Source organism: Pleurodeles waltl, chromosome 4_1, assembly GCF_031143425.1.
Source record: "Pleurodeles waltl isolate 20211129_DDA chromosome 4_1, aPleWal1.hap1.20221129, whole genome shotgun sequence".
Taxonomy (NCBI): Eukaryota; Metazoa; Chordata; class Amphibia; order Caudata; family Salamandridae; genus Pleurodeles; species Pleurodeles waltl.
Genome location: NC_090442.1, coordinates 1,018,804,953 through 1,018,832,559, shown reverse-complemented (window position 1 = coordinate 1,018,832,559; position 27,607 = coordinate 1,018,804,953). Strand labels below are relative to the sequence as shown.

General features: G+C 42.0%; 1 protein-coding gene across 11 annotated transcripts in view; it reads left to right on the top strand.

Annotated features, from left to right (window-relative positions):
• The window catches only part of PTPRZ1 (protein tyrosine phosphatase receptor type Z1), a 572,466-nt gene that overhangs the window by 419,405 nt on the left and 125,454 nt on the right, over positions 1 to 27,607 (top strand). For all 11 annotated transcript variants that reach the window (XM_069229904.1, XM_069229910.1, XM_069229908.1 and 8 more), the window contains one exon: positions 11,989 to 12,080. In XM_069229904.1, coding sequence (XP_069086005.1) covers positions 11,989 to 12,080 — 92 coding nt within the window. The remainder of the gene's footprint in view (positions 1 to 11,988; positions 12,081 to 27,607) is intronic.

The following is a 27,607-nucleotide window of genomic DNA, read 5'->3' as shown; positions in this document are numbered from 1 at the left end:
CCTGATGCTGATCGTTTTCTTTTGGTTTAAATCAGAAGCCAACATATCTGCTTTGGTTGTGTGGTGATTAGCCAGTTTGCCAGTAAAATCTTGGGAAAGGAGATAGTTTCCTTTGGTGAAGTTAGGTTTAAAAAGTTTGCTGAGCATTATGTAAAATTCTTTATACGCAGATTTTGCCATCTCAATTCTGCTTATATAGTAGCTTTTGATAGATGACTTGTATATTCTGTTGTGTTTGTTTAGGCAAAGGTTGTTTTGAGTGTTTTGAGCCAGGTGCATTGCAGCTTTGCAATTTGTTGTTTTATCTTTTTTAATTTGGTATTCATCCAAAGTGCTTGATTTCTTTTGGCATGTTTAGTTGATTTTAGTGTAATGAGGATATCAAAGGCTTCCAGGAGACACACATAGAGTTTTTCATCTGAATATACTGTGTCCAGATCTGTGTTGAATGTTAGTTGTGCTTCTAGGTCATCAAAATTCAGTTTGTTCCAAGATATATGCTTACTGGTAAGGTGGCCTTAGGTGTGGAGAGCTGTGGTGTCTTGTGTTGGAATGCTACCGGATGGTGGTCTAGCCACATGACTAGAGTAATCCTTTGGAAAGTGACTAGTTCTGGATTGTTAAAGATGACATCTAGGCTGTGTCTGTAAATGTATGTTGGTTTGGGAGCGGTCTGATATAGGTTCAGTGTGTCTAGGTTACTGATTATAGTTCTGGGATAGGGAAAATTAGGTTCATCAAACCATTTGTTTAGGTCACTAAGGAAACATAGGTTAGAGTGCAGTGTCTGAAGGTTTGACACTGTCTAGAAATGTGTCAGGGAGTATTCCATTCTTAGGTGGTAGTCTATATAGAAGAAGAAGGTTAGAGGAGAAAGCTGGCGTAGGGTTGCATCTGGCAATCAGGGCCTCATAAACTTGTACAGCAATGCCCCCAGATTTTGTGAGATTTACTGATTCCTTTAATATTACAGCTAATCAATCCAAATTCTCATTTGCCTATGTGATTATGTGTGAGAGTCTGAAAGCCTGTAAGAACAGCTTTGTGCAATACTGGAGCCATGTCATCCCCAACCATGATTTGGTTATGAGGAGCAAGGCAGGTTGTATGTCTGTGAGTATGTTGTAGATGTGGTGCTTGTTTTTAGAAAGGGATCATTAATTTATTAGTATTCGATTTAGAGATTGTGTTGTAGTGGTGTGAACTTGTTTTCTGTAAGAGTGAGTGATGTCCTTTGGGCTTGTAGTAGGTGGACTATTGGTGATATTGTTAATTGTATCAGAGTAGAAATAGTGTTCATCTATATCATTAGCCTTGTCCAAAAGGCTTAGAAGGCATTTTGTTGGGTTTTTGTGTGCAGGTGGTTGGTATAGTTTTTGATATTGAGATGATGCACTGTGCCAGTTTCGCTCCCTCACTCTCTGTAGTTCCTCTCTTCCTACCTGCTCTCCAGACACAACTTGTGGTTCAGAGAGTAGCACAAGCCTCTCCTCTCGGTGCACCCACTTGCCTGTTGCAAGGTCACCATTTGACTGGGCCTGCAGGTGAGCCTAAGAGGCTTAGAGTCAGCTGACCTCACCACTTGCCGTTACAAGTCCTCCTCCTAGGGCATCCCAGCCTAAGTGTCGAGGCTGAGGATGAAGGGGACAAGGGCCTCACCTAATTGGGCCTGTTCAAGCCTGGTCAGACCTAAGGCCATAAATGCTGCTTTTTTTTCCATCCACCATATTAAGTCATTCACATCCTCAAACATACAAACACAGTGTCAGCAAATGCACACTACTCGTTCACAATAAACAAACTCTATTCACATTGCAATGTCTCAACAACCCACTTCCAAATCAATTCTAGTTTTGTTTTGTCATGGTTTTTGCAAAACATTATTGTTCAGGAAGCTACTGAGTGTTTGCCAATCTAAAAAATACATTGAAGGCAAAAATATTTTTTGGTCTCAAAAAAGAACACCTTACAATAGTACTTCCTGGTCCTGAAGGGAACTACTTTGTGTGTGGATGTGCTCATTGTGAAAGGGCAGCATGCTGTAACTCATAGTGAACTTAACCAAAGGATGAAGTGGGCTGAAATATTGCCTCTTGATGCATGCTTGAGTGTGTTGGAAAAATGTGAATGACACAACCACAGACAAAAGGATGAAGTGTGATTGACAGACCCCTAAAAGTGGAGAAGTGTGGCACAGTGGTTAGAGTGGCAGACCTTGATGCAGAGATCTGGCCTGGGACCAGGATTCAATTCCCGCCTCAGCGGGTCTTGGGCTCAATTCCCTTGGACCAGATCATTCTCGCCTCAGTGCCTAATCTAATTAATGGGTCCCACTCTGTAATTCTGGGCAATAGCTTGCTTAATCTCCACAACAGCCCTGACAGCGCTTGGATGCCTGGGGGTTGCCCAGGAGTGGGTACCTCAGAGGGTAACGCCAGGAGGGGTTCCACAGCGGTATGCGTACAGCGCCTTGAGACCCTAACGGGTGAGTAGTGTGCCATACAAGTGCGAAGTTTACGTTTAAAAGAACCTATGTCATACACAGATTTTTGTAAAAACTAAAGGTAATGGCTAACACAGACCTAAAACATTCAATCAGTCTGCTGTCAGCCAATTGAAGGAAAGAAAGAAAGAATGCAAGAAAGAAAGAAGAAAGAATGCAAGAAAGATGAAAGATGGAAAGAAAGAAGGTAAAAAAGAAAAAGGTAAAGAAAGAAGAGATGGAAATAAGAAAGAAGAGAGAAGAAGGAAAGAAAGCAATAAAGAAGGAGAGAAAAAAGAAAGCAAGAAAGAAAGAATGAATGAAGAAAAGCAAGAAAATGGAAAGAAAGATTAGAGAGCTGGAAAGACAGAGGAAGGAAATAAAGAAAGAAAGAAAAGAAGGCAAGAAAAGATGGAAAGGAAGAGGAAAAGATGGAAAGAAAGAAAAGAAGAACGGTAAGAAAGGTCTTGGGTAACACAGACCTAAACATTCAATCAGTCTGCTGTCAGCCAATTGCCTTTGAGAAAGAAAGGAAGAAAGAAAGAAAGAAAGAAAGAAGAAAGGAAGAAAAAGGAAGGAAGAAAAAAGGAAGGAAGGAAATAATGAAAGGCTGATTGGTGTAAGGAAGAAAGATAGGAAGAAAGAATTAGAGAACAAAGTAAAGGAAGAAAAGACATAATGGATAGAAAGAAAGAAAGAGGAAGGAAGAAAGAAAGAAAGAAAGAAAGAAAGAAAGAAAGAAAGAAAGAAAGAAAGAAAGAAAGAAAGAAAGAAAGGTAGATCCTGGCTAACACAGACCTAAAAAATTAAATCAGTCTGCTGCCAGCCAATTGCCTTTGAGAAAGAAAGAAAGAAAGAAAGAAAGAAAGAAAGAAAGAAAGAAAGAAAGAAAAGAGAAGATGGAAAGAAAGAAAGAAGGAAAGAAAGAAAGAAAGAAAGAAAGAAAGAAAGAAAGAAAGAAAGAAAGAAAGAAAGAAAGAAAGAAAGAAAAAGAAAAGAGGAAGAATAGAAAGAAAGAATTGGAGAAAAAAGAAAAGGTAGAAAAGAAAGAAGGAAACAAGGAAAAGAAAGAAAGCAGAAAACAATGAAAGAAAGCAAGAAAGAAGACAGAAGGAAAAAGCAATAAAGAAGGAAAGAAGAAGAAAGCAAGAAAGAACAAAAGAATGAAGGAAAGCAGATAAAATGAAAGAAAGGATAAAAAGACTGAAAGAAAGAGGAGGGAAAGAAAGAAAGAAGAATAAAAACATGGGAGAAAAAGAAAGGAGGAAGGATAGAAAGACTGAAAGGAAGGAGGAGGGTAGAAAAAAGAATTCGAGAAGAAATAAAATCAGGAACAAATAAAGAAAGGAAGAAGGCAGGAAAGAAATAAGGAAGGAAAGAACGGTGGAAAGGAAGAAAGATGAAAGAAAGAATGAAAGTAGGAAAGAAAGAAAAAAGAAAGAAAATAAGGAAAGACAGAAAGAAAAGAAGAAAGAAGGAACAAAAGTAATACAGAAGAAGAAAGAAAGAACTAAATAATGAAGGAAAGCAAGAAAAATTAAAGGACAGAAAGATGCAAAGAAGGAGGAGAGAAAGAAAGAAAGAACATTTTTAAAAGGAAAATTGAAACAAAGATTGACAGAAGAAGGAAATTAAGAAAGTGTTACGAGTTGTGCAAATTCAACATGTTAAAGGCTGATTTTCATGATGGGCAAAGTTTATTAATGAACCATGGGTGAAGTTGAGTCCAGAATAAACCTGTTTTGAAGAATAGTCTGGTTAGAGATTCACATGTATAGTATTAAAGCTTTCAGTTTGTGTACAGCATGCATTGTAAAATGAGAATAACGTAATTCAGAAGAGTTTCAAATTGATGCGATCTGTTATGCTGTGAAATACCAGCAACCAGATAAACAAGGGACACTTCAGAAGAAAGTTTCAACAGTAATGGCAGGAGAAAGGAGCTGAAAAGTGTGAAATACGGCCTGTGCTCACATCTGCTAGAAAGGTTCTACTTTCTCTTCGGGTTCTAAACACAAAGGCAGCACTGAAGTAATTATAAATTAAACGCAAAAACACTGTCCCATGGTGTGTGCTGTAGTGGGCGGAAGCAAAATGTGAATGACAAGACAACAAACCAATTGATGAAGAAAGGTGGCTGAAAGCCCCTTATGTATTGTATATATATAATTTATGTAGATTCAAAATGTCTTGGCTGGCTCCAGACCTAAAAATGAATATGTACTGATCCCAAAAATGAGTGCCAGTGCCCACCAGCAGCAACATGACAAATAAAGCAGTGTGTGTTGCTGCGAACCCTCATACCGGGTAACGAGATGGTGATAAGATTAGAGTATCACGTTACAGTGATAACATGACTTAACCACTTTCTACCTGTCTGTATACTCAAAGGCTACAAAATGAGGTCAGGCTGCAGTAACCAGCCATGAAATGTCTCACAGAATGAAAGAAGACAGGCACAGGAAGTAAAAAATGAATCAGGAAAGTTCAGCAAGAATTGTCCAAGCTGTGTAAGGGGCTCTTGAACAGCATTCTGATCACATGCAGAGGACCCTTCACAAGGGCAGAATATATGAGACTCAGCTGTTATGAGGCGTCAACATGTTTCTTTGCTGGTTCTGTTCAAAGATCCAGGTCCTTGAGCCTCATTCTGAATGCCCTGGTTGCTCAGGTGGTATTTCCGCACCTGGTAAAAACCAATCCAGTGATGAATACCGAGTGCAGTCCTACCCCCCATAGATAGCAGGATTGGTTCCACCTACCATTCTTCAGATTAAAAAAAACTCCAGGTTTTCCTGATAAAATTTGTCTGGAGAAAATCGTGGATGTTCGACATTTACTGCAAAATTTGGAATTCTGATTCTGGAGTAAAGTGCCGTAGAGCAGCTATCCAGTATTATTGAATTTTAAAAAGCGCCACTCGCAGCCAAATGCAGTGTCAGCAGACCGCCTTGACTGCGGCCAGCGAGAATACTGCATCCATACTTCGAAAGCACCACAAGACCTTGCAAATGGTAAAAAAGTATTAACAAATTCTAGTAGCATAACATGACATTAAATTGATAGTTAACGCTTAAATCCGTTTACATGCTTGTTATTCATCTGAGATGTGTTGTATTCCAGAAGGGAAATGTTCTGTGTATTATCAACATGAAGGAAGACTATTGGTATACTTTGAACAGGCATTAGTTTGAAGCGCAGTGGTAAAACTGCACTCACTAAGTCAAAAACCTTCTCAAAATATCTAGGTGATGAACGGAACAAAAATTAAGAATTGCTGGGAAATTAGGGGTGCAAACATTGATTCAAGGAGTGCTTCCTCATTTCTCATGGAGCATTTAGGGTATAACTCGACATAGCAAGGTTTTATCATACACGCTGAGATGGTTGGAGAGGTGATTGCTGATGACAACTGGTTCATGTGAAGCGAACACAGGGCATTTGAAGTGAATTGGGCCTTGTTGCTGCTCACTGGAATCCTCATTCTATGATGGGAAATCACAGAACATACTCTGCTAGTCGGGGGCGCTAGTGTCTTTCAGGTCTAAGTGCCTTTCCTCAAAGTGCAAGACCCATTCTTCCTAACTTTTCTTTGGGAGGAGAGGAAAAAGCTCCGCCTGACTGTGTAGAAAGGGTAAAGCATGGGGCAAAGTTTATCCAACTGAGCAAAGATCTGCAGATACCAAGCCCAGCCTATGCTTGATGTTTGCCGAGGGTGATTTTAGTTTTTAGGTCACAGATAGGTCTTCCTGGTGATGACAGTTTCTGGAGAGCAATGACTTTTTCTACAACCATTCCCAGTGCCCACAAAAAAAACTTCATCTATGAGGAGTACCTGGCTCCTTTCTGGGATTGGCTGGATTAGGACGGAGATGCCATTTTGTGCTGCCATATGCGCTGTTCAAGCCATCTAAATCAGTGTTTCCCAACCTTTTGACTCCTGAGGACCCCCATTGAATCATTACTGGAAGCAGGGGACCCCCAGCAATTTGTACAATTTAAATTTCAAACATTAAAATAATAATTTGCAAAAAATATAACAAGTACACACCAAACAAATACTCAAATTACTAAAGATATAATTCTTTTATATTGAAAAAAAATGCAAAATTCAAAACATTTTATTGGGAAGGTTGGCGCTGCATCTCGGCGACTATCTTTTCATTGTTTGGTTTTATTTAGGAAAGATGAATCCTCAGGTCAGATTCTACATTTCCGGAGCAATTTCTGTTTTGATATTTTTTAGGTATGTAAGATCTGAGAAAGCTTTTTCACATAAATGAGTGATGGGGAAAGGAAGTAAACCATAGGGGCCCTCTCACCTCTCCCTAGCCTCTCCGTCACATGTACTTCATTTGTTTTAAAGCACCATAAGAGTGTATTTCTACAGAAGCAAACCTTTTTTAGCAGCATAAGGAAAACGATAGACTAGGGAAAAACAGCTTTCTAATTTATGCCATGCAGTCTGCATGTAGCTCTTTAAGGGCAGTTCATAGCTCACTGTGCTAGATTATTATTATGAACTGCACAGTAATAAAAGAATCCCTGTGACAAAAGCAGTAACCCGCTGTGCCATGCTTATAATATACTGTTCTTTGCATGATACACGTTCTTTGCAGCAGGCATATTAACCATCTGCGCTACCTTTGAGTCAAAACTGCCACTGCCCAAAACTCTCATTCCTCTCCAGCAGGTACATTAATCAATAGAGTTCTCTTGACACTTTTATTTTTGTTGTACACCAGCTTTGCAGTGCTTTTAAAACTGTTGAACAAAGGAAGTAATAAATATAAAAATAGGATGCACGTGTTTGTCAGAGGCCCCACTGGATAAGTGTCTTTCTCCCAGCCCAGGCCTGCGGACCCCCTGAGAATGTGTCACGGACCCCTGGGGGTCCGCGGACCACAGGTTGGGAACCACTGATCTAAATAATCCGGGCATACGTTGCCATATTAATGTCCATGAACACACTGTAAAGGTTGCAGCATTGTAAGAGACAGACTGCATGTGCTGGAAATCACCCTGCTACTGCTTCTTGATATGCCTTTAAAACCGCAGAATATCTCGATGCCCATATGACTCAGGAACATAAGTTTTATCTGAGAGCAGCCAGACAAGAGTAACTGGGTGTCATATTAAAAATGCTAAAACATTGGTATATCCTGGGAAGTATAGGATTAGGAGGTCTGAAATACTCTTCCAAACTATTTACCTTACAGAAAACATGAGCCCACAGGCACAGAAAGGAGTAATGACGGATGGTAGGGCTTGAACTTTGGGCAATGAATACAAACTATGGGTCCCATTTAGAGTTCAGTGGATGGGTTACTCTGTCACAAAGATGGCGGATAGCCTGTCATCACATTACAAGTGCATTATATCCAATGGCTCTTGTAATACGGCAGACAGTTTGTATGTTGTTTTCACTGTTTTAATATTTGAAGTGTTGCACAAATACTGTACACATTGCCTCTTAAGTTAAGCCTGACCGCTCTATGCCAAGCTACCAGGGGGGTGAGAACAGATTTATTTAGGGTGTGTGGTGACTTACCCTGACTAGGATTGTGGTTCCTACTTGGACAGGGTGCATACCTCTGCCAACTAGAGACTTAGGAGCATATTTATACTCTGTTTGCACCGAATTAGTGTCATTTTTTTTTACTCTAATTCGGTGCAAAACTAACTCCATATTTATACTTTGGTGCTAGACCCCTCTAGCGCCAAATTTATGGAGTTAAAGTCATTTTCTGAAAGTGGAGACCTACCTTGCCTTAATGAGATACAAGGTAGGCGTTCCCGTGCAAAAAATGACTCTATGGCCTTAACGCCGTATTTATACTCTGCGGCATATTTATACTCTGTTTGCACCGTACTAGCGTCATTTTTTTTTACTCTAATTCGGTGCTAATCTAACTCCATATTTATACTTTAGTGCTAGACCCATCTAGTACCGATGCCCTGATTTATACTTTTTTTGCGCTGCATTAACGTCATTTTTTTTACGCAAAAGTGTCACAAACGTACAAAATATTGGCCGTTATTTATACTTTTTGCTGCAAAACTGCACTAACTCAGTTTTGCACCAAAAAGTTTAGCGCCGGCTTGCACCATTTCTGTGCACCAGCCGGGCACCATATTTATGGAATGGTGCAAGCCGGTGCAAAGGGTAGGCTAGAGTAAAAAAAATGACTTTAGTCGGGTGGGGCTGGCAGTATAGAAGAAGAGGGTTTAGCACCAAAAAATTACTTTAGGCAGGTTAGAGTAAAAAAAGAAATGACTCTAACCAGATTAGCGTCATTTTATGGTGCTAAACCTACCATGCCACATGACTCCTGTCTTGGAAAAGGCAGGAGTCATGCCCACCCCCCCAATGGCCAGCACAGAGGACAGGGGTCCCCTGGGCATGGCCATTGCACCCTGTGCCATGTATGTGGGCCCATTTCAGGGGCCCCTATGGCACTTTCAAAAATAAAATGCAATCTTACCTGTACTTACCTGGGATGAGGTCCCCCATCCTCTGCAGTCCCTCTGGTGTGGGTGGGGGTGCCCCTGGGGCCTGGGGAGGGCACCTGTCGGCTTATTCCATGGTGTTCCACCATGGAAATAGGCCCACAGGTCCCCTAACACCTGCCTTGACCCAGGCTTTAAAAAATGGGGCAAAGCAAGCTTTGCCCCATTTTTTGAGCCCTCCTCCCTCCCTTGCACCATTTTTGCATGGGAGTATAAATATGGCGTTAAGGCCATAGAATCGTCTTTTGCACGGGAACGCCTACCTTGCATCTCATTAAGGCAAGGTAGGTTTCCACTTCCAAAAAATGACTTTAACTCCATAAATTTGGCGCTAGAGGGGTCTAGCACCAAAGTATAAATATGGAGTTAGTTTTGCACTGAATTAGAGTTAAAAAAATTGACGCTAATTCAGTGCAAACAAAGTATAAATATGACCCTTAGCGTCAAAAAATTATGCTAATCTGGTTAGTCATTTATTTTGACTCAAACCTGCCTAGTGTCATTTCTTTTAAGCTAGACTACCCTTTGCACCGGCTTGCACCATTCCATTATGGTGCCCAGCTGGTGCTAAAAAATGGTGCAAGCCGGTGCAAAACTTTTTAGTGCAAAACTGCTTTAGTGCAGTTTTGCACCAAAAAGTATAAATAAGGCCCTTAATTTCTAACATATACAATCAAACAGACTACATGAGCAAGGAGCACCTTTGGAAGGTGCATTTATCAATAACTTCCAGGAAGCATGTCTTGCCGTGTTTGAAGCTGCAGTGAGTTCTTAGCTCAGTTCAGTGTTATATATGAGCTGACAAAGACTGTCCTTGGTTACCATGGCCACAGAGTTTAGAGAGTTGCTGTTGCATTGCAGGTCACATTGGAGTCAAATTTAATGACCTTCAGTTCATAAAATGTTCAATTCAAAAGTCTGTTGGGAGCAGTGCTACTCCTTTTCACAGGTGCACATGGTGTGCTGCTGTAGATGGTCTGGGGTTTGATGATGGAGTGAGGCCTCTTGGATTCCAGTGTGTTTATTTCTTTATTGACAGATATGTACCATGTTTGAATTAGTAAGATCTGAAGCTCCTTGGTTTGTAAAATTGTCATGGCCTATGACAGTGACTTCCCACAAAGGCCCAGCCAGACTGTGAGGCTCCTTGGCTTTCAGTGTGTTAGTGGTGTAGCTGAGCCAAAGCTGTAGTAAATGTATGGCAGTAGCGTGCATCTCCTGTGTTTACAGCATACTTCTGCCGAGTGTGACTGAAAGCTATCGCATATGCATGTCCCTAGCACGGGGGTCCTGTGTTTATAGTATGCTCCTGGTGTGCGTGACTGAAAGCTACAGTAAATGCATTTCCATAGCATGCTGCTCCTGTGTTTATAACATGCTTCTGGTGCACGTGACTGAAAGCTACACTTAATGCATGGCCATAGCATGCAGCTGCTCTGTTTATAGCATGTTTCTGGTGTGCTGCCCAAGAGTTACTGTAAATGCATGGCCATAGCATTCGCCTCTTGTGTTTACAGCATGTTCCTGGTACAAGTGACTGAAAGCTACAGTAACTGTGTGGTCGTAGCGTGCAGCGCCTATGTTTGTAGCATGTGCCTGGTGCAGGTGACCGAACACTTCAGTACATGCATGACCATAGCAAGCGGTTCCTGTTTTTATAGTATGTTCCTGGTGCACGTGATCAAAAGCTTCAGTAAATGCCATTGGTGGGCTGACTGAGAAGTACAGTAAATGCATGGTGTGTGGCTCCTGCATTTGCAGCATGTTTATGATGTTGGTGATCACAATCCACAGACGAGGCCTGGCAGTGAGGTAGCACTCTGTGGTTTGCATCATGTTTATGCCCTCACCGACAGACGCCTTCTGCAGGTAATAAGCTATAATATGAGGCTCCCTCGTTTAAAGATGTTTCCGATCTCACTGAGAGAGGTCTACTATGGAGGCATACAGCGCTGTGATGCCGCTTGCAGGGTATTCATGGTCTTGTGGCAAGAGGCTACCTCAGATGTTAATTTGTAACATGAGGCTCGTTGGCATTGCTTAATAGCATCTACTGAGTCCTGGACTCGGTCCTACTTGAGCCCCTAACTTTTGGTGACCACCTCACTCCATATCATTATAGGACACTGTTTCAAGTCCGGTTTAATTCAGTCGATGGATTGTAATTAAGTCTAAAATACCCAAAATGCATTAAGTGGTGACACAAAATCCCAGGACTGGAAACCTGTCCATAAAAACATAGAATGTGATGGTCATCCTAGTTTCATATGTACACAATGAGGGTCTGCAGTCGTTCTGCAGCTGTTTTTCCAAGAACCAGATTTAACATCGCAAGGGACAGCCAAGGGCAGTCTTCCTTCGACTGCAGCTCCAGACAGTGGGAACGTCCTGTTGCCCCAGGACTGAGACCCATTTGAAAGTGTTTTTTCAACCAACTTCAGTACAAATGCTCAGAGAGCACCCCAAGTCAGCATTCCCAGTGTGTGAGCTTTGTTCATCATCTTCTGCAGTTAAGACTTGGATCCCCGTTCTTAGTGCTGGGAAAATGCCCGTCCAACTGGTAATAGTTACTATCGGTGGGATTTTGACTTGGGAGGTAATTCCACATGCGCTACTAACAGCAGACTCTAACTTGTCTAAGGACGTGTTTGCCCGGTAGAACCAGACACAATACATGTTAACTGATAATGGTCCAGTAACTGGTACTACCTGTGGACATTGTTGCGGAAAGTTTTATTTCTATTGTAAGTCACCACTTCACAGGAAATAAGTGACAATGTTGCAGTAACCTTGCAACCCGAAGTTAGAGACCCTTGTGGGTGCAAAGCTCCAGATGCAGTATTACTGAAAAACTCGGAAAGACAACCAATTTGGCTGCCCAACTGAGTCAGAGCTACCTGCTTCAGACTGGAATGACTGCATGATAAGCCAACTTTTTGACAATTTTACACCGGTCAAAGTAAACAGTGGTGTATTTCATTTGATTTTTTTTGCAGGAAATGCTTCCAGACGGCTCACTTTTATTTGGAAGATAACACATCATCAAGGGTTATTTCCACTCCACCAGCACCAGCCTTCCCCATTTCAGGTAATTTGTGCTTGTTCTTTGGTGTTTCTGCATCATCTGCTGTGCGCTTGGTTGGAATTGTCTGGAATATGCTTTGCCATCAACAGTCCACAGATGTGGAGTTCTGCAGACTTACATACATGCTTTTTGTGCTTAAGGGTTTTTGACAAATCTGCAAGCATTAGCATTCGTTGAGGTTAATAAGAGTCAGACATTCAATGCAAGCATTCTGTCATGGGTGCATAAGTCCCATCCTCCCCAGGCTGCCCTGCTAGACTATACTGGAAAGGTTATGAGAACAGGAGATGTTGGTGACTGCATGGTTCTCTATTTAAACAACAGGGAACAGGGTAGTAAAATTAAGATATACACCAAAAACGCATAGTCCTTCTCGGGCCTAGCTTGAGCCATCAAAGTATTTATAGCATTATGCACGAAGGCTCCATTAATGCAGTTAACACTGAGCTTTATGCGCCCCCTATGGACCAGAGATCTTGAATCCTTGACAGTTTCCATCCTTCAATGGGTTTCAGGCTTTGACTAGCTGGAGTGTGTCTCAATGAGTTCAAAGTAGACAGTGTGCTAATATATGACTTATTTTGCCCTAGCTTTTCGGCTCTGCTGGGTGCAATGGGGACAATTTAGTAAGTATGAAACAGGGTAACTAAGAATTTACCAAAAATCTTAACATGCCACAAAAAAAGTAAACCGAAAATTAACTGGCATTCCCAACTTGCAAAGTTAAAACTGCAAAACTGGTCTCAAAGAAAAGATTCTAGTGTCGTTGAACCGCAGGGCATCTGGTGGTAGGGGCACCAGACGAGGTTCAGGTGGAGACTACTGACATATCCAGCAGCAGGGATGCCAGTCACTGAGGTACCAGTCACCATTGGTCTCTATGGCAGTGACAGTTGGTGAACTTTTACATGGGCGGGGGGAGGGGAGGTGAGCAAGCCTGACTTTCACCAGGAGGGCACATAAGAGTTCTACAGCCGTGAAAATATTAAAAAACGGTGAACCTTGCAGCACAATTTCTAAATAAATTGATGGAAACACTATCCTTGTACTGGAAGTGTTGAAGGGGAAGTCTTTTACTATTTTAATAATAACATAATGTGCCAAGCAATATAGACTCCTGTGAAAAGCCTTGAAAGTGCTGTAGCACAAAAGTGCACTTTTCTGGATAATTTTCCTATAAAATAGTCTAAGGGCCACATGTTTTACAGGATGGTCAAATATTCTGGGTATGCATGTTTGACGCGGTCTCCTATAATTTTTCAAAACGTACAGTGTCTTTTTCCTCTCCTGTCTCCCACCGCATTCATTTTCCAACCCTGCTTCTCCTGAGTGGATAATGTTCTATCACTGACAGCACATGGGGACAATGGAAAGTTGCACAGCGCACCTATCTCTCAAGTTTCACAGATCTTAAAGGCTCAGAACGCAGGGCAGCCACTCAAGTTACAGTGACCTCGTGCGTTCATACATCAGCCTTATCCCACAGGTGCACCAGCCTTACTGGTGGAGTCCTCAGACAATAGTGGTGTCACAAATAGCTATTTCGAATTCGGTGATGAAGAGCCGAGTGGCATCAAGAAAATGACAGCAGCAGTACGCTTTTGCGACTGAGCATAAAAAAATCACTGAAATATCAAATGTAAAATATATTGGAAAAACATTTTTGGGAAATGCAAACATTAGCTAGACAGTTTTGGAAAATTCACTCAGTTTGCCTTTCAATAATTAATGTATGTTTTTGGTGCATAACCTCGTTCTTCCTTGGACATCAGGTTTCCACATTTTCCTTTCAAATAAAATATTTTCATTTTGCGTAAAAAATAAAATAAAGAAAATAAAATCTTGAACTTGTTTGAAACTAAATAGTTATTGCCTCCACAAACCTACTTTTCATTTTCTAAAACGAAAATCAACTCCCTCCCCTAAAGTTTGTAATTTTGACGAAAACACACCAGGACTGTTAGGGGTGTCCGCAAACACCAGCTCGTCTGATTGTGTAAATATACGCATTGCATAAACTTCCCATATACGTGCACACCTGCACGTACACAAACCCCACTCCTCGAGCGGTGAAGACATGTCTTTTACTTAAGGACAATCTTGATCTCGCTCCAATTAAATGCAGTCCACTGGTCCATTCCATTTATCACTGCCCACCATGTGGCAGGTTCTGGACTCATTCTGTGTGGTTCGAAGATCCTGGTTTTCAATGTAGCCAATCACATTGCTGCGTCATTGGCTGCTCGTGCCCTGCACTGTCATTCACACTGTGAGTGTAAGGGAAGTTCTTGCATCAACAGTTGTTTTTTGTAAAGAAAAAGCTTGTGTTTTTGTAAAAAATCTAGAGGTCGGTGATTTCAAACCACATGGTCCCAGTGCACATATTCCCCTGATCCATCAGAATCGTTGTGACAGGCCACTTGCCACGTGCAAATTTGTTCCGGCTAACCCAGGGCAGAGAGCTGTGCCCTGCCACCTCAAGAAGGTGGCACTGCCCCAGTAGCTCGTAGTGACAGGAAATATTTCTGTTGTTGATTTTTCAAAAAACACCCACAAGGGCAAGCCGCCACTGATGGTAATTGGCAGAAATGTGGGTTAGCCAGGTGCTTTCACAAAAGCAAAACAACCCACAATTTGAATTGCAAGAGATCATGGTAGCATGAGTGTTAAGAATTAAGGGCCACCTACAACCAGTGGCAGAAACTGGAACACTGTGTTAATTTCTCTTGAAATATTCAAAGTTCATGAGCACAAGGAACTCAGGGCATCATTTACAAACCCTTTGTGCCGACTCTGCGTAATTTTTTACGGTGCTAGCAGTGCACTACACTGCTACATATTTACAAACTGACGCATTGGGCCTAATGCATCAGTTTGTAAAGCCCTGCATCACATTATACTTGCACCAGTGACAATGTATACAGGGTGTGCGTTCTCTTGGGAAAAGCCACGTAGAACTGATGCAGTGAAATTTACAACTTTCTATTGCGTCACTCTACGACTTCACTGCGTCCAAATTTTACGGCTTGCTCAGACCGTGTGTAAAATTGATGTAGGGCTTTTTCCAATGGGACTCTCTTCGCCTTTCTGAAGTTGCATCAGTTTAAAAACCCAGCTTCTGCAATGAGTCACTTTAGCACCAACAGGTGCATCAGAACACATGCCTGACGCATTTGTGAAAGCGTGCACCGTGGAGCTCTGAATTGTAAATACAATGCATCCATGGCACCGTTAGGGGATGTGTGGCAGGCACAATAAATCTGATGCATTGATGACAACGCGTCAGTTTCTTGCAAATGAGCCCCTCAGTGGTGTAACTTAAGCCCCCGAAACTCCTGCGGTACGGGCGGGGAGCCCAAGCCCAGAGCCCTCCTCAGCAAAAGTAGTAGGTTGTAGGCTGGGGAGAGGGGCCCCCTTCATGCACTTTTGCAGTGGCCCCCCTCACGTTTTGTTACGCCACTGATTAGGAACTGCTGAAATTTGCCATGCTGTGCCTTCCTTAAACCCTTGCAAGCCCACCTCCATTATCACAGTTACCCACGAAAAGGAACTACACCCAAGAAAGGTTCTGAAATCTGTAGCTAATCTAGGGCTTTGCAACCATCAGTAACTACATTGACTCTCACTGGGGTATAATGTGAACCAGAAGAAATAAAAATCATTTACGAATAACATGCCTGCGGGGTGGGTGGGTGAAGAATGCTAAAATATGAAATACCATGAAATACATATCAAAGTACCTACTACCAAGAGTTCAGTGAAAACTAATAAAGCCCAAAAGAAATGATCGCACAGTACAAAAATAATCACACCACTGAAATGCTGTCCATCTTTGGTTAAACGACGGCAAGCCTAGGAAAGAAACATATTTTGTAAAGCATGAAACGACATATTTGACTTTACTGAATAACACATGGTGGCTAAAAGGTACCCAAGCACCTTTAGGAAAGTGAACAGGTGTTGTGGTACTAACAGAAACAATTCATATTTAATCGTTCTAAAAGGGGCTGTTATTTTCACTGTGATCCTGTCACATAATTCTTAAATGGAATCAATGTAGTTATATATTTATTATTAGAGAGTGTGACATTTTACTTGGAGTAAAGCACAGCCCAAACAAGTGTTTCTTCTCATGTACGTTTTCTGCCCGGTACCTCTAGCAGAAAATAATGGGAGGATGCAAGGAGAAGATTAGCAGTATGTAAAAAGCACGTGGTATTTATGGGGTTGATGGTCTCACAGCTCCCATTTAGTGTGACTGTGTAGCATGACTGTTAATGCTGCTTTACAGGCTCCTTCCCCATGTTCCTCCAGTCCCATCACAGTCTTGGCAGGAGACCTGCGAGCAGGTCCTTTTAGTTCTGTGATGATGGCTCGTGCTCCTTCCTCTGAATTGTGTGGTTTCTGCCATCACTGATTTTCAAGAAGGTCTTCTCCATCTCAGTTACCAACTGCACATTATCTGAGTATGGGTAGGTTGATGCTTCATTGGAACTTCTGTTCTTCAAGGGTTTTTTCGTTCGCCCTCAGATATTGTCCCATAGCTAACATGGGTGGGGGCATACATATAGGAAATTATAGCGTGAGTCAGATTGGAGACTTTTTTTATTTTGTACTTTCTCATAGTTTTTTATCTTTTTCTCAGCAAAACATTGGTTCGTTTTCTGTGTCTTGTGATCGGAAGCCCTCCCTAGCAATAATAGACAATAGTACATCCCGGGAGTCTGTTCACTTCGATTTTATCTTGATCTTTCTCTCTTAGCCACCTTTATAGTCATTTTTCAGTGTTCATCTGAGCATGTGTAGCCATAAACATTTTTGGGCACCAACATTTTTATTCAGAAGAAACCTGCTGCATGAAATTGACTTAGCCTGACTGGCTGACCACACAGAAAATGCGACTGCATAATACTGAACACATCAGGATCATGAATTCTGATGCTACAGCACTTTAAAGCTATACATCTGTACACGATGGCAATACAATGTTAACTCAAGAGAGGAATTAATTTCATTTCTTCCAGAATAAAGAAACCCAGAAAAAGCACAGTGAGATTTTTTAGAATTAGTGACCACCCCAGATAAATGGTCGTTTATGCTGCTCTTTGCCACTCCCTGTGCAAAACGGTTGTATGACCCTATGTTTAAGACCTACTAAACTATTGCGTCCCCTGCCACAGTTAGGGACACCATACTTATCTTGTGATGTATTGGTTATATGTCGACTCCCTTCTTCTGTGCCTTAACCACGCATGTACATGGTTCACACATGTGTGGTTAAGGCCCGAAAACCAGGAAGTCGTGGAAGACGAAACCATTGTTTCGCTTTCGTTTTCCACAACTTCGTGGTTTAGGATTCGTTGTTCCGGGTGTTTCCCGATGTATTGGTTACGTTGATATATAATGTATACCATATTTCTGTGCAAAGCATGCTTATTACTGCAAAGCTGTTCTCTGGGTATCTTGAAATCCACGTTCCTTCAGCTGAGCCATTTCATTTTCATCTCATCAATTTTCAAGACCCTAAAAGAAAATGTTCACCTAGTACCTATTAGCCATGGTCTCTCTCCGGTTAAAAAAAAGTAATCAGTGCTCCCTACAGACCCAGATAAACATCTCAACATATCTATGCTCCTTGTTATCTCCAAAGTCAAGAAACATTATTATGTAGCAAGGCCTTCCAGGTAGTGCTCTATCCCCACAGAGGTCTGATCCTACCACAGCTTCTGAGATCCAAACCTATCAGAAACTGAAATGTACATGTCTGCTTAGAACACCAGCCTTGTTCATAAAACTGTTCGGCATTCTTGTGAAACTGCTTCTACTCTTACCCAACTCTTTTCAGAAGCAAGAGGCAAGCCTAGGATATATGATTTTAAAATATATATTTTTATTTTGTTGCTGTCTATGAATTTGTTTATGCACTTAGAGAAGATGCATATTTCAGATCGAGAAATATTGAATTTACTTTAAGCACTTTATGGAAACTTTGCACCTATTCCTTGTGACAAAGCAGACCATATTCCTTCACTTTTCAAGTCAAGAAGTGGAGGACCTGGTATATACTGAGGAGGGGAGAAATGACTCTATCAGCTGCTGTATTTCATACCATTTTACATCATTAAGTGAGAAAATGATCAATTCGTATTTAGAGTCAAACAGATTCATTTTCAAGTTGTCGTAAGTTGGTAGGTGGTGTTTAGAATTAGGCAGTCATTCAAACCAGCATAACACACATATTGGGAGTCATGCTGAGACCAGCAAGCTTATATACCTGTTGTCATGAGAAATTCACCAAGTGAGGTCAGAATCAAAACTGTGCACCTAGTGATGACTGCAAAATGTAGAAGTAACCATCATGACTCTTAGAAAACAGAAAGGTTTGCACCAATTTCCTGAGAAGGGAAAACTCAGAAAATCCTCACAAAAATATTGTGTAACATCTAAAAAGTTTATCAGTTCAACCATACCCCCTCTCAGTTACGTTCTGGAAAGATGTTCATGAGCTATGTTCTGCCTCTGATGTGGGATACAGGGAAATGTTACAATGGGAGGATTTTTTTCTCAGCAAATGCTAGAAATGATTTTGAGGGGGTGACAGCAGCTTTAAGTCGAGATCCTGCAAGATTTCCGTTCTGATTGCTGTAGACTGGTTTGCTAGGAGTGCCACTCATTCTCAAATCTCGACTTACACTCGGGCAGAGCAAATATATCAATGTCTGGTCATACGGAAAACTAGCTAAGGGTCACCCTGCCCCTACTGAGAATGACCATTGCATTTGAACAATGAGCAGTTGCAGCTGGTCAAAGCATAGAAGATACATTGCATGAATTGTCTCTTTGCTTCTCTTAGAATCATCAGATACAATACAAAGGGCCACAGAAGAGTTTTGGGAAATGTTTACTGTTGAGACTTATTTCTCAAGAATCTCACTTAGACCCAGTGTAAATATTTTTTTAATTGAATTTACTTGCCTCTCAGTAAGCCTAATACAAACCCTTTGTACACACACAATTATATAAACACAGACCACATCAGTATGAAAGCAATGCTAAATGTGAGTTTACATGACATTGCAAATGTATATTTAATTACATTCAGTAGAAATGAGGAAGAGTAGAAATACATTCCCAAAGGTTCTTTTACTATATCACCTATTTTGTTTCAAAAAGCACGAGCAGCTTCTATTTTCTGCTGAAATTACAATAGCGCATCACTGAGCTAAGAATTGTCCAGATACCCTTTCTTTCCACACTTACGTTGCTTCACCATAAGGGTATCTGGAGTCCTCCAACACAACAGAAAGATCAATCTGAAGTTGTGTGCATCATTTGTCTTGCAAAAAAAGGTTTAGTAACTTCAGCCAGATGGCGTAACTAACTAAGGGCAGGAAAATTGTTTCCCCGACTCTATAGTTATTGATTCAGAGACGCAAGATGCATTATGTGGTCCACCTTTCACTGATCAACGCTTGCTTCAACCAAAAAAACCAATATCCTTTGGAGGTGGGTGTTCTTCGTTTTGCTATTTTACAGACAAGCAACACTTAGTTCTTCAAGCACATGGAGTGTTTAAAGAGTTCAGTGTCATTGTACAAGCATTTTGTAATGTGTTTTTCTCTGTTCAGTACCTATTTGATTTCTTTAAAATTGTTATTGAATTATGTAATTGAAAATCGGGTGAAGCTGAAAACTTTGGCAAAGGTGTCCATATCTGAAGATTGATTTCCACAAGTTAGAATCAGGGTGTTCACATGTAGGTGGGTTAGTTATCTTGAGAATGTTTTTCCCCTTCAGGACATCACATGATATACATGTGATCAATCGAGACAAGGGGGGTTATTACAACTTTGGAGGAGGTGTTAATCCGTCCCAAAAGTGACGGTAAAGTGACGGATATACCACCAGCCGTATTACGAGTTCCATAGGATATAGGCCCTCATTCCGACCCTGGCGGTCCAAAACCGCCAGGGCCGCTGGCAACAGAAGCACCGCCAACAGGCTGGCCGTGCTTCATTGCCCATTCTGACCGCGGCGGTAAAGCCGCGGTCAGAAAAGGGGATCCGGCGGTTTCCCGCTGGATTTCCCCTGGCTGGGCTGAACCTCCTTGGGGATTCCGACCCCCTTCCCGCCAGCCTGTTTCTGCGGTTTTTACCGCCAGGAACAGGATAGCGGGAACGGGCATGGGCATTGCAGGGGCCCCCTAACAGGGCCCCAGCATGATTTTCACTGTCTGCATTGCAGACAGTGAAAATCGCGACGGGTGCTACTGCACCCGTCGCACACCTGCAACACCGCTGGCTCCATTCGGAGCCGGCTTCTGTGTTGCAGGCCCTTTCCCACTAGGCCGGCGGGCGCTCCCTTGGCGGGGGCCCGCCGGCCCAGCGGGAAAGTCAGAATGGCCCCCGCGGTCTTTTGACCGCGGGCGGCCATTTGGCAGTTCCCGCCAGGCGGGCGGCAACTGCCGCCCGCCCGGGTCAGAATGACCCTCATAATGGACTCGTAATATGGCTGGTGGTATACCCGTCACTTTACCGTCACTTTTGGGACGGATTAACACCTCCTCCAAAGTTGTAATAACCCCCAAGAATTGGTTTTGCATTGTACGTTTTTAGTGCTCCCTTAACAGGGACTCCCCAAAATTTAATTTGGAAATTGAGTACCCTGAGAGATGAATGATATAATGCTAACTTTCATTTGTCCACTTGCAAGCCCCTACTTAGTGATGCTGCAAAATGTAGGCCAAGATACCTACAGGTTGTTACTTTGTCTAATTCCTTATTATCTTTTACGAAATAAGCTCTAAGTAGTACGTGCCTCCTCAAGTTTATCAGCTTACTTTTTGCCTTTTATGGTGACAGATTTCTGTTTACAGTATTCACAAACTCCCTTTCACATTCAAGGTGCTACATGTTCAGATATAGCCAGAACTATTGCTTTATACATAAATAATATTTCGTGTGGGGCAAAAATTATTCTATATCACAAGACCCTTGTTGGTTCCTCATGAGGTCCAAGCAAACTCTAGCCCTAGTGCCCTGGTGGAGTTCACACAACATCATCACTGGATTCACGTCTAATCCTGTCTGTAAGGTTCCTATATTCCCTTAATGGAAAGCAATCTCCAAATAGTCCTATCTACCAGGTACTGAAAGTCTGTTTACCTGCTTCCCTCTTTTTTTAAACACTATTAGTTCCTTATATTGTCTTTTACTGTCTCCTCATTAGAGGGTTTTAATTTGAATGCTTCTAAATCAGCTTTCCTCCAGGATGTCAGGAAGGATCTTTTTTGCCTCTGCAAGAGTTGTGAATCTATTTGTGGGACCCTTTATATGTTAAGCATTTCGAGTGAGGGGTCCAAGATGCACATGAAGAAGTACTAGTAAGCTAATTTCCTTATAACAGGCAACTTTCGAAGTCTCTAGTTGCCTGTAATGAATAGCTGACAGGTGCTCAACTGCAGTAGTTTATTACAGTTGAGTTCTGAGGTTACACTGCCTGCTGCCAGAGCCAGCACCAAGAAGAAAGGAAGGACACCGAGCATAATTAAAACTTCAGCTTAAGCAACAAAATCAGAGCCTGGCTTTTTCTTCTTCAGATCGTATTTTTGATGAACAGTGATCAGAAGTAAAGAGATATTTATGGAATATGTTTATTTTTGCATGCTTTAGTGAATTATAGGAAAGAGAGAACGTTTATGCATGTTTATACATATTCTAAGGTAGAGTATTTTTAAGTCTAACGTACATTAAATTGATTTTAATATATTTTTGTAACAAATATATGTTTTTGTGTGTTTAATTTTTCACTATAGACTTATGTCTGCTATCTTTTCACATCAAGAGAAATGCCATAAGGATTTAAATAGCTTTTAGGAAAGGTGATGGTTTGATGATGTATTAAAAGGAAAAAAGTACTCCCGCTGTACATTAAAAGGATATTGCAGGTCTCCTTGGAGTTTCATACCTTATAAAGGAATTTGTCCTTCGTCCATGTTCCTCTATATGGTAATGGAACTCCTTGGTGACTTTCAAAATCATAATAATGTATGGCAGGGTATACTGTATTCCACATATATGCTGTATAATATATTATGGTCAGTGGTATGACCTGAGGGAGTATTTTATCAGTTATGATGTTCTCCCACTTTCACATTTGGGCATTTTCTGACTATTGTGTGTTGTGCACCAAAGAAACTATGGCACATTTCACCATTAGTGATTAAAAGAGATTTTTTTATCATATTATTGATGATGATAAATACATCTTTATTCGATTTTAAAATATATTCATAAAAAATAAACACATATGTAACCATATGCATTAGTTAAAATACAAGGATCTGCCAAAATCATAAAAATTACTTTTATTATTGCTCTGGATAAAACAATTAAAACTACAGTATACACCATAAAAATGGTCCAGCATTTTTATAATCAAAAAGACAGTAAGACAACTTAAAAGTTCATGATTTTGTTCCAATATAGGGCACCTTTCCGAAAAGAGGAAACAGCCAGCATCACGGTATGATCGGATAACTCTTGTAGATGGAGGAAAGCTGGTTGAAACTGACAAAAGCCCCTGTACTTTAAAAATGATAGTAGGTACCTTTGGCATAGTAAATCGTAATGTCTACAGAATAATACCAGATGCTCCAAAGTCTGAAGAAAGCAACTGTCACAAGGGCATACCAATATTGATTTAGGATCAAACTGGCCGGGAGGAAAGCAATTAAGTGGACATATTGAACCCCAGCGAAATTTGGTTAAGAGTGATCTTTCCCAAGGGTGTCTGACAACAGAAAGGGAAGACTCAAAGCCAGAGACGCTTTTCAGAAGCAGGAGAGGTCTAGAAGTAGGTTTCTGAACCACCTTGGATTCTCTGTTTTCCTATAAGTGATTTAAAAAGAGTTCTCTGACTAGTCTCCTGTCCCGCTTTTTGATAAGATGGGATCTGTTAAACAAATCAGGGCGGCCCAAGGATTCAGCAACAGACTTGATATAGTTTAGCCATGGTATCTTGCTATGCATACACTGTTAGAAATGGGGTCTCTGGTTGGCAGTCAGTTTGCACTCTGTCCAAGTAGGGACCCTCACTCTAGTCTGGGGAAAGGAGAAACACACCTGGTTAACCCCCGCTTACCCCCTTGGTAGCTTGGCACGAGCAGGCATGCTTAACTCAGAGACAATGTTTTAAGTATTTGTACCAACACACACAGTAATACAGTGAACCACTACAAAATAACACAATATACGTTTAGAAAAATAGTAAATATTTTATCTAAATAAACAAGACCAAATATGATAAAAATCCACCATTAAAAATATTATATTAGCACTTGAAAATACATAAATAGTGCCTATGGACACAAAAGCTGCAATTTGATGTTAAGCAGCGTCATGACGGAGTTGTTTCCTACCATGCAATGCCACGGGCATCGTCTGCGGAGTCATAAGGATCCCCCCAGTTACAGTACCTTAGTAAAACAAGTAGAAAACAGGCCAGTGCATGGAGTTGGGGAGTGAGGCTTCACTGGATCAAAGCAATGTCGGTTCTGGTGCTACGGGGCAGAGGAGCAGAGGCGTTGAGAAGAGGCGTTGGGTCCTTACTGCAGAGAGCGGCAGAGGTGAGGTGGTGTCAGTTGCAAGGTGTCGGACCCTTGGTTCCGGCAGAGACGAAGTCTGGCGAAGTCACGATGCTGAGGTGTGACCTCATGAGGTCACAATGACGTCACAGGGCCGCAGATGTCACGGATGTCAGACTTACAACACTCCGATCTCAGCAAAGTCGTCCAGGATCAGTGGCTGCGGCAACGCGAGTCCTGTGGAGTCGTTGGGGTCGTCGCACTCCTGCGAGGTCCACGGCTTCGGGGCAGGCAGCGTCGCAGTTTCAGTGCAGCGGCATCCTTAGCGAAGTCGCATGGCGGCGGCCGGTGGCGTTAGACAGGTTTTTCTCCAGAAATTCACTTCCAGGGGCCCAGGAACTGCAATGGCACCCTCTGGTAAGCTACAATCCACAACATGCGGACTCACAACTGGATGGTGAAGACATTGCTGTCCCTGAGGCTTCAAACAGGAGGCAAGCTCCACTCCAAGCCCTTGGAGACTCTTCTTCAAGCAGGAATGTGCAACAAAGTCCAGTCTTTGTCCCCTTCCACAGGCAGAAGCAGCAACTGCAGGATAGCCCAACAAAGCAAAGTCACAGGCAGGGGCAGCTCTTCTTCCTCAGCTCTTCAGCTCTTCTCCTTGGCAGAGGTTCCTCTTGATCACAGAAGTAATCTGATTTTCAGGGGGTTTGGGTCCAATACTAATACCCCTTTCTGCTTTTGAAGCTGGCAAACTTCAAAGGGAAGTCTCTCTTGTTTTTTTAAAGATCCTGTCAGGCTGCAGACTCACACAAGGGGGTTGGAGACTACATTGTGTGAGGGCAGGCACAGCCCATTCAGGTGCAAGTGACCACTCCTCCCTCCACTCTAGCTCATTTGGCCCATCAGGATATGCAGGCTACACCCCAGCTCCCTTTGTGTCACTGTCTAGAGGAGATTCATAAACAGCCCAACTGTCTGTCTGTCGCAGACAGGCAGAGTCACAGAATGGTTTAAGCAGGGAAATGACCACTTTCTAAAAGTGGGATTTTCAGACTTACAATTTGAAAAACAACTTTACCAAAAAAAGATGTATTTTTTAAATTGTGAGTTCAGAGACACCAAGCTCCATATTTCTGTCTGCTCCCAAAGGGAAATTTCCACAAAAGTTATTTAAATGCAGCCCCCATGTTAACCTATGACAGAGATAGGCCTTGCAACAGTGAAAACCGATTTTGGGAGTAAATCACAATTAGGACATATAAAACACACCAGTAGATGTCCCACCTTTAACACACACTGCACCCTGCCCATGGGGCTACATAAGGCCTACCTCAGGTGTGCCTTACATGTATAAAAAAGGGAAGGTTTGGGTCTGGCAAGTGGGTACACTTCCAGGTCGAATTGGCATTTTAAAACCGCACACAGACACTTCAGTGGCAGGTCTGAGCCATGTTTACAGGGTTACTCAGGTGGGTGCACAATCAGTGCGGCAGGCCCACTAGTAGCATCTGATTTACAGGCCCTGGGCACCTCTAGCACACTTTACTAGGGACTTACTAGTAAAACAAACATGACAATCAGGAATAAGCCAATTACACATACAATTTACACAGGAGCACTTGCACTTTAGCATTTGTCAGGAGTGGTAAGTGCCTAGAGTACCAAAAACACCCAAAACAGAGTCCAACACACAGTCAAAATATGGGATGCAGGGGCAAAAAAGACAGGGGAGACCATGCCAAGGATGCCAGGTCTAACATACACCCAAGACAATTTTCAATCATGTCTCTATTAAATGCTGTGTGCTCACCATAACTCACTGTAATCCACAGTAACAATGGGGCCAGTTTTGCGTGCTCATCCACATATTTGAGATCCAACTCCTCGTGCACAAATAAGGAAGGACTGTTAAAACCCAGGCCCAGCAGTTTCCTGAAAATACATTTCTCTTCTTGCTGGATGGCCTTACAATTGCAGTACACCAAATGGCAGCGCCATACAGCAATAGAGGGACACATTTCATTTGATATATTTGTAATAAGGACAAGATGGGGTAACTCCCTATTGGGGTTAAACACCTAAAGAGAGAACTACATGGTTGGCTAAAATGTGTGCAGCGTTTGGAAAGTCAGGTGAGCCAATTATTCTGTTAGTCAAATGTAACCCCAAGATATGGAAATGCAGACACCCTATAAACCATCTTCCTCCTAGTGGCGATGGATCTGTTTATTGTAGCTTTCCCTTCTAATTTCAGTTGTGAAGGTGGTGAGGCATATCTTCTCACATCCGAAATCAGAAAGCACACACACGTAATATATAGATATACTTACTTCCATAATGTTGCAGCACTTGAGGGACTGACAGGGATATTTTAATTCATATAGACAACTTTTTATGAGCAGATTATGTGGAAAAATTGGTTCCTAATACCTATATTAACTGTTACTTTGAGTAACTTTTGTTCAACATCTGAGTATAAACAGAGGGGCATGTTTATCATGTCTTTGCACCACCCTGGCATTACGCAAGGGGGCATAAGGGTGACGCAATACCTAGAATTACATTTACCAAGCTACACAAGGCCACCCTGCATGTCCCTGTGTGGCTTGGTAAATATGGAGTAATCAGGTAGCGCAAGTTGGTGTCTTGCCTTATTCTGCCTCAGGAAGGCGTTTCATGGGTGAAGCGTGGGTGTTCTCATGCATCCACCCATGGACTTTGGCGCATTTATAGGTTTATCATTAGTGGTAGACCTGGGAATGCATCAAAATGCTACGCCTCCCCAGAGGAGGCGTAACAAGGAGAAATATGCTTGTTTTTCCTTGTTTTTTTTGTCTTTCTACATGTGCTGCTGCTCACATAAAAAGAGTTAAAAAAGATCAGATGGTTCTTTGTACAGAAATATGTCCCTTCCTGCCCAAAAACAATCCTGCCTCCATCGCAGGCACCCATGGATTATAGTGCAAAGGTGCCTGCGTTGGCATTAAGCAGCAGATTGTGCACCAGCGCAGGCAGAGAGCAGGAATGCACTGTACAATGTTTAAAACAGTACATTCCTGTACTCTCGGTTTCACTCAGCACGAATAGTTGATAAATAGGCCCCAGAATGTTTAAGAGTGGACACAGGATTTACAATTATTGTACTAACTGTTATATGTACTAAATATTCCTTTTGGCCACCCTTTGCAGGGTGGTGTAGAGAGGGAGTAAATAGGGTATGGTAAGAATTATTACGTATGCATGGTCGATTATTCAGATACCCCGGCAGCTCTAACAGAGCAAGAAGAAAATAAATAAAGAAACAAAACTAAATATTAATGTTCTCCATATTGAAGTTCTCTGCAAGCATTAGTTCTCGCAGTGGTAATTTGCTGGAGACGATAATTGACTGACAGGAGCCATCGTCCCTTTTTCACCAATCGGTATGCTGTATAATGTGCTGTGACTGATCTATGTTCTGATATAATTTCAAAACCAGATGATAAACATTGATCACAACAAGATGTAGGATTGCAGTTGAACGCGTTTCATCCGGGGGTCACTACAGTGGCGGCGAGGATTGTACTCATACGCAGAATGACATGTTCCAGGACTTTGAGTTACTCGTCACGAGAGGGTGGGGCGGTGGGGGAGTAAGGCCCTAATTGGCAGATATTTTTTTTTTGTTTGCGTGTTGTTACCTCTTCTTGTGCTCTGCACTAATGCTGCCGCATTGCTGCTGCCAGAATCCGTCTTCAAGGTGTGAATGTGGCGGTACACATCTGTGCGGCCTCCCCTCCAAATGTCTGCCTGATTGGGCTTTAGTATTCACGTCCACTCATCAAAGAGGACGAACAGATGGGTGCCGATAAAACATCAACAACTTCTTGTTAACTGAAGCCTAAAAATATTAGGGGGCCTAAACAGTGAACATCTGTTGATGTAAATAACAGTTTCTGCGGTA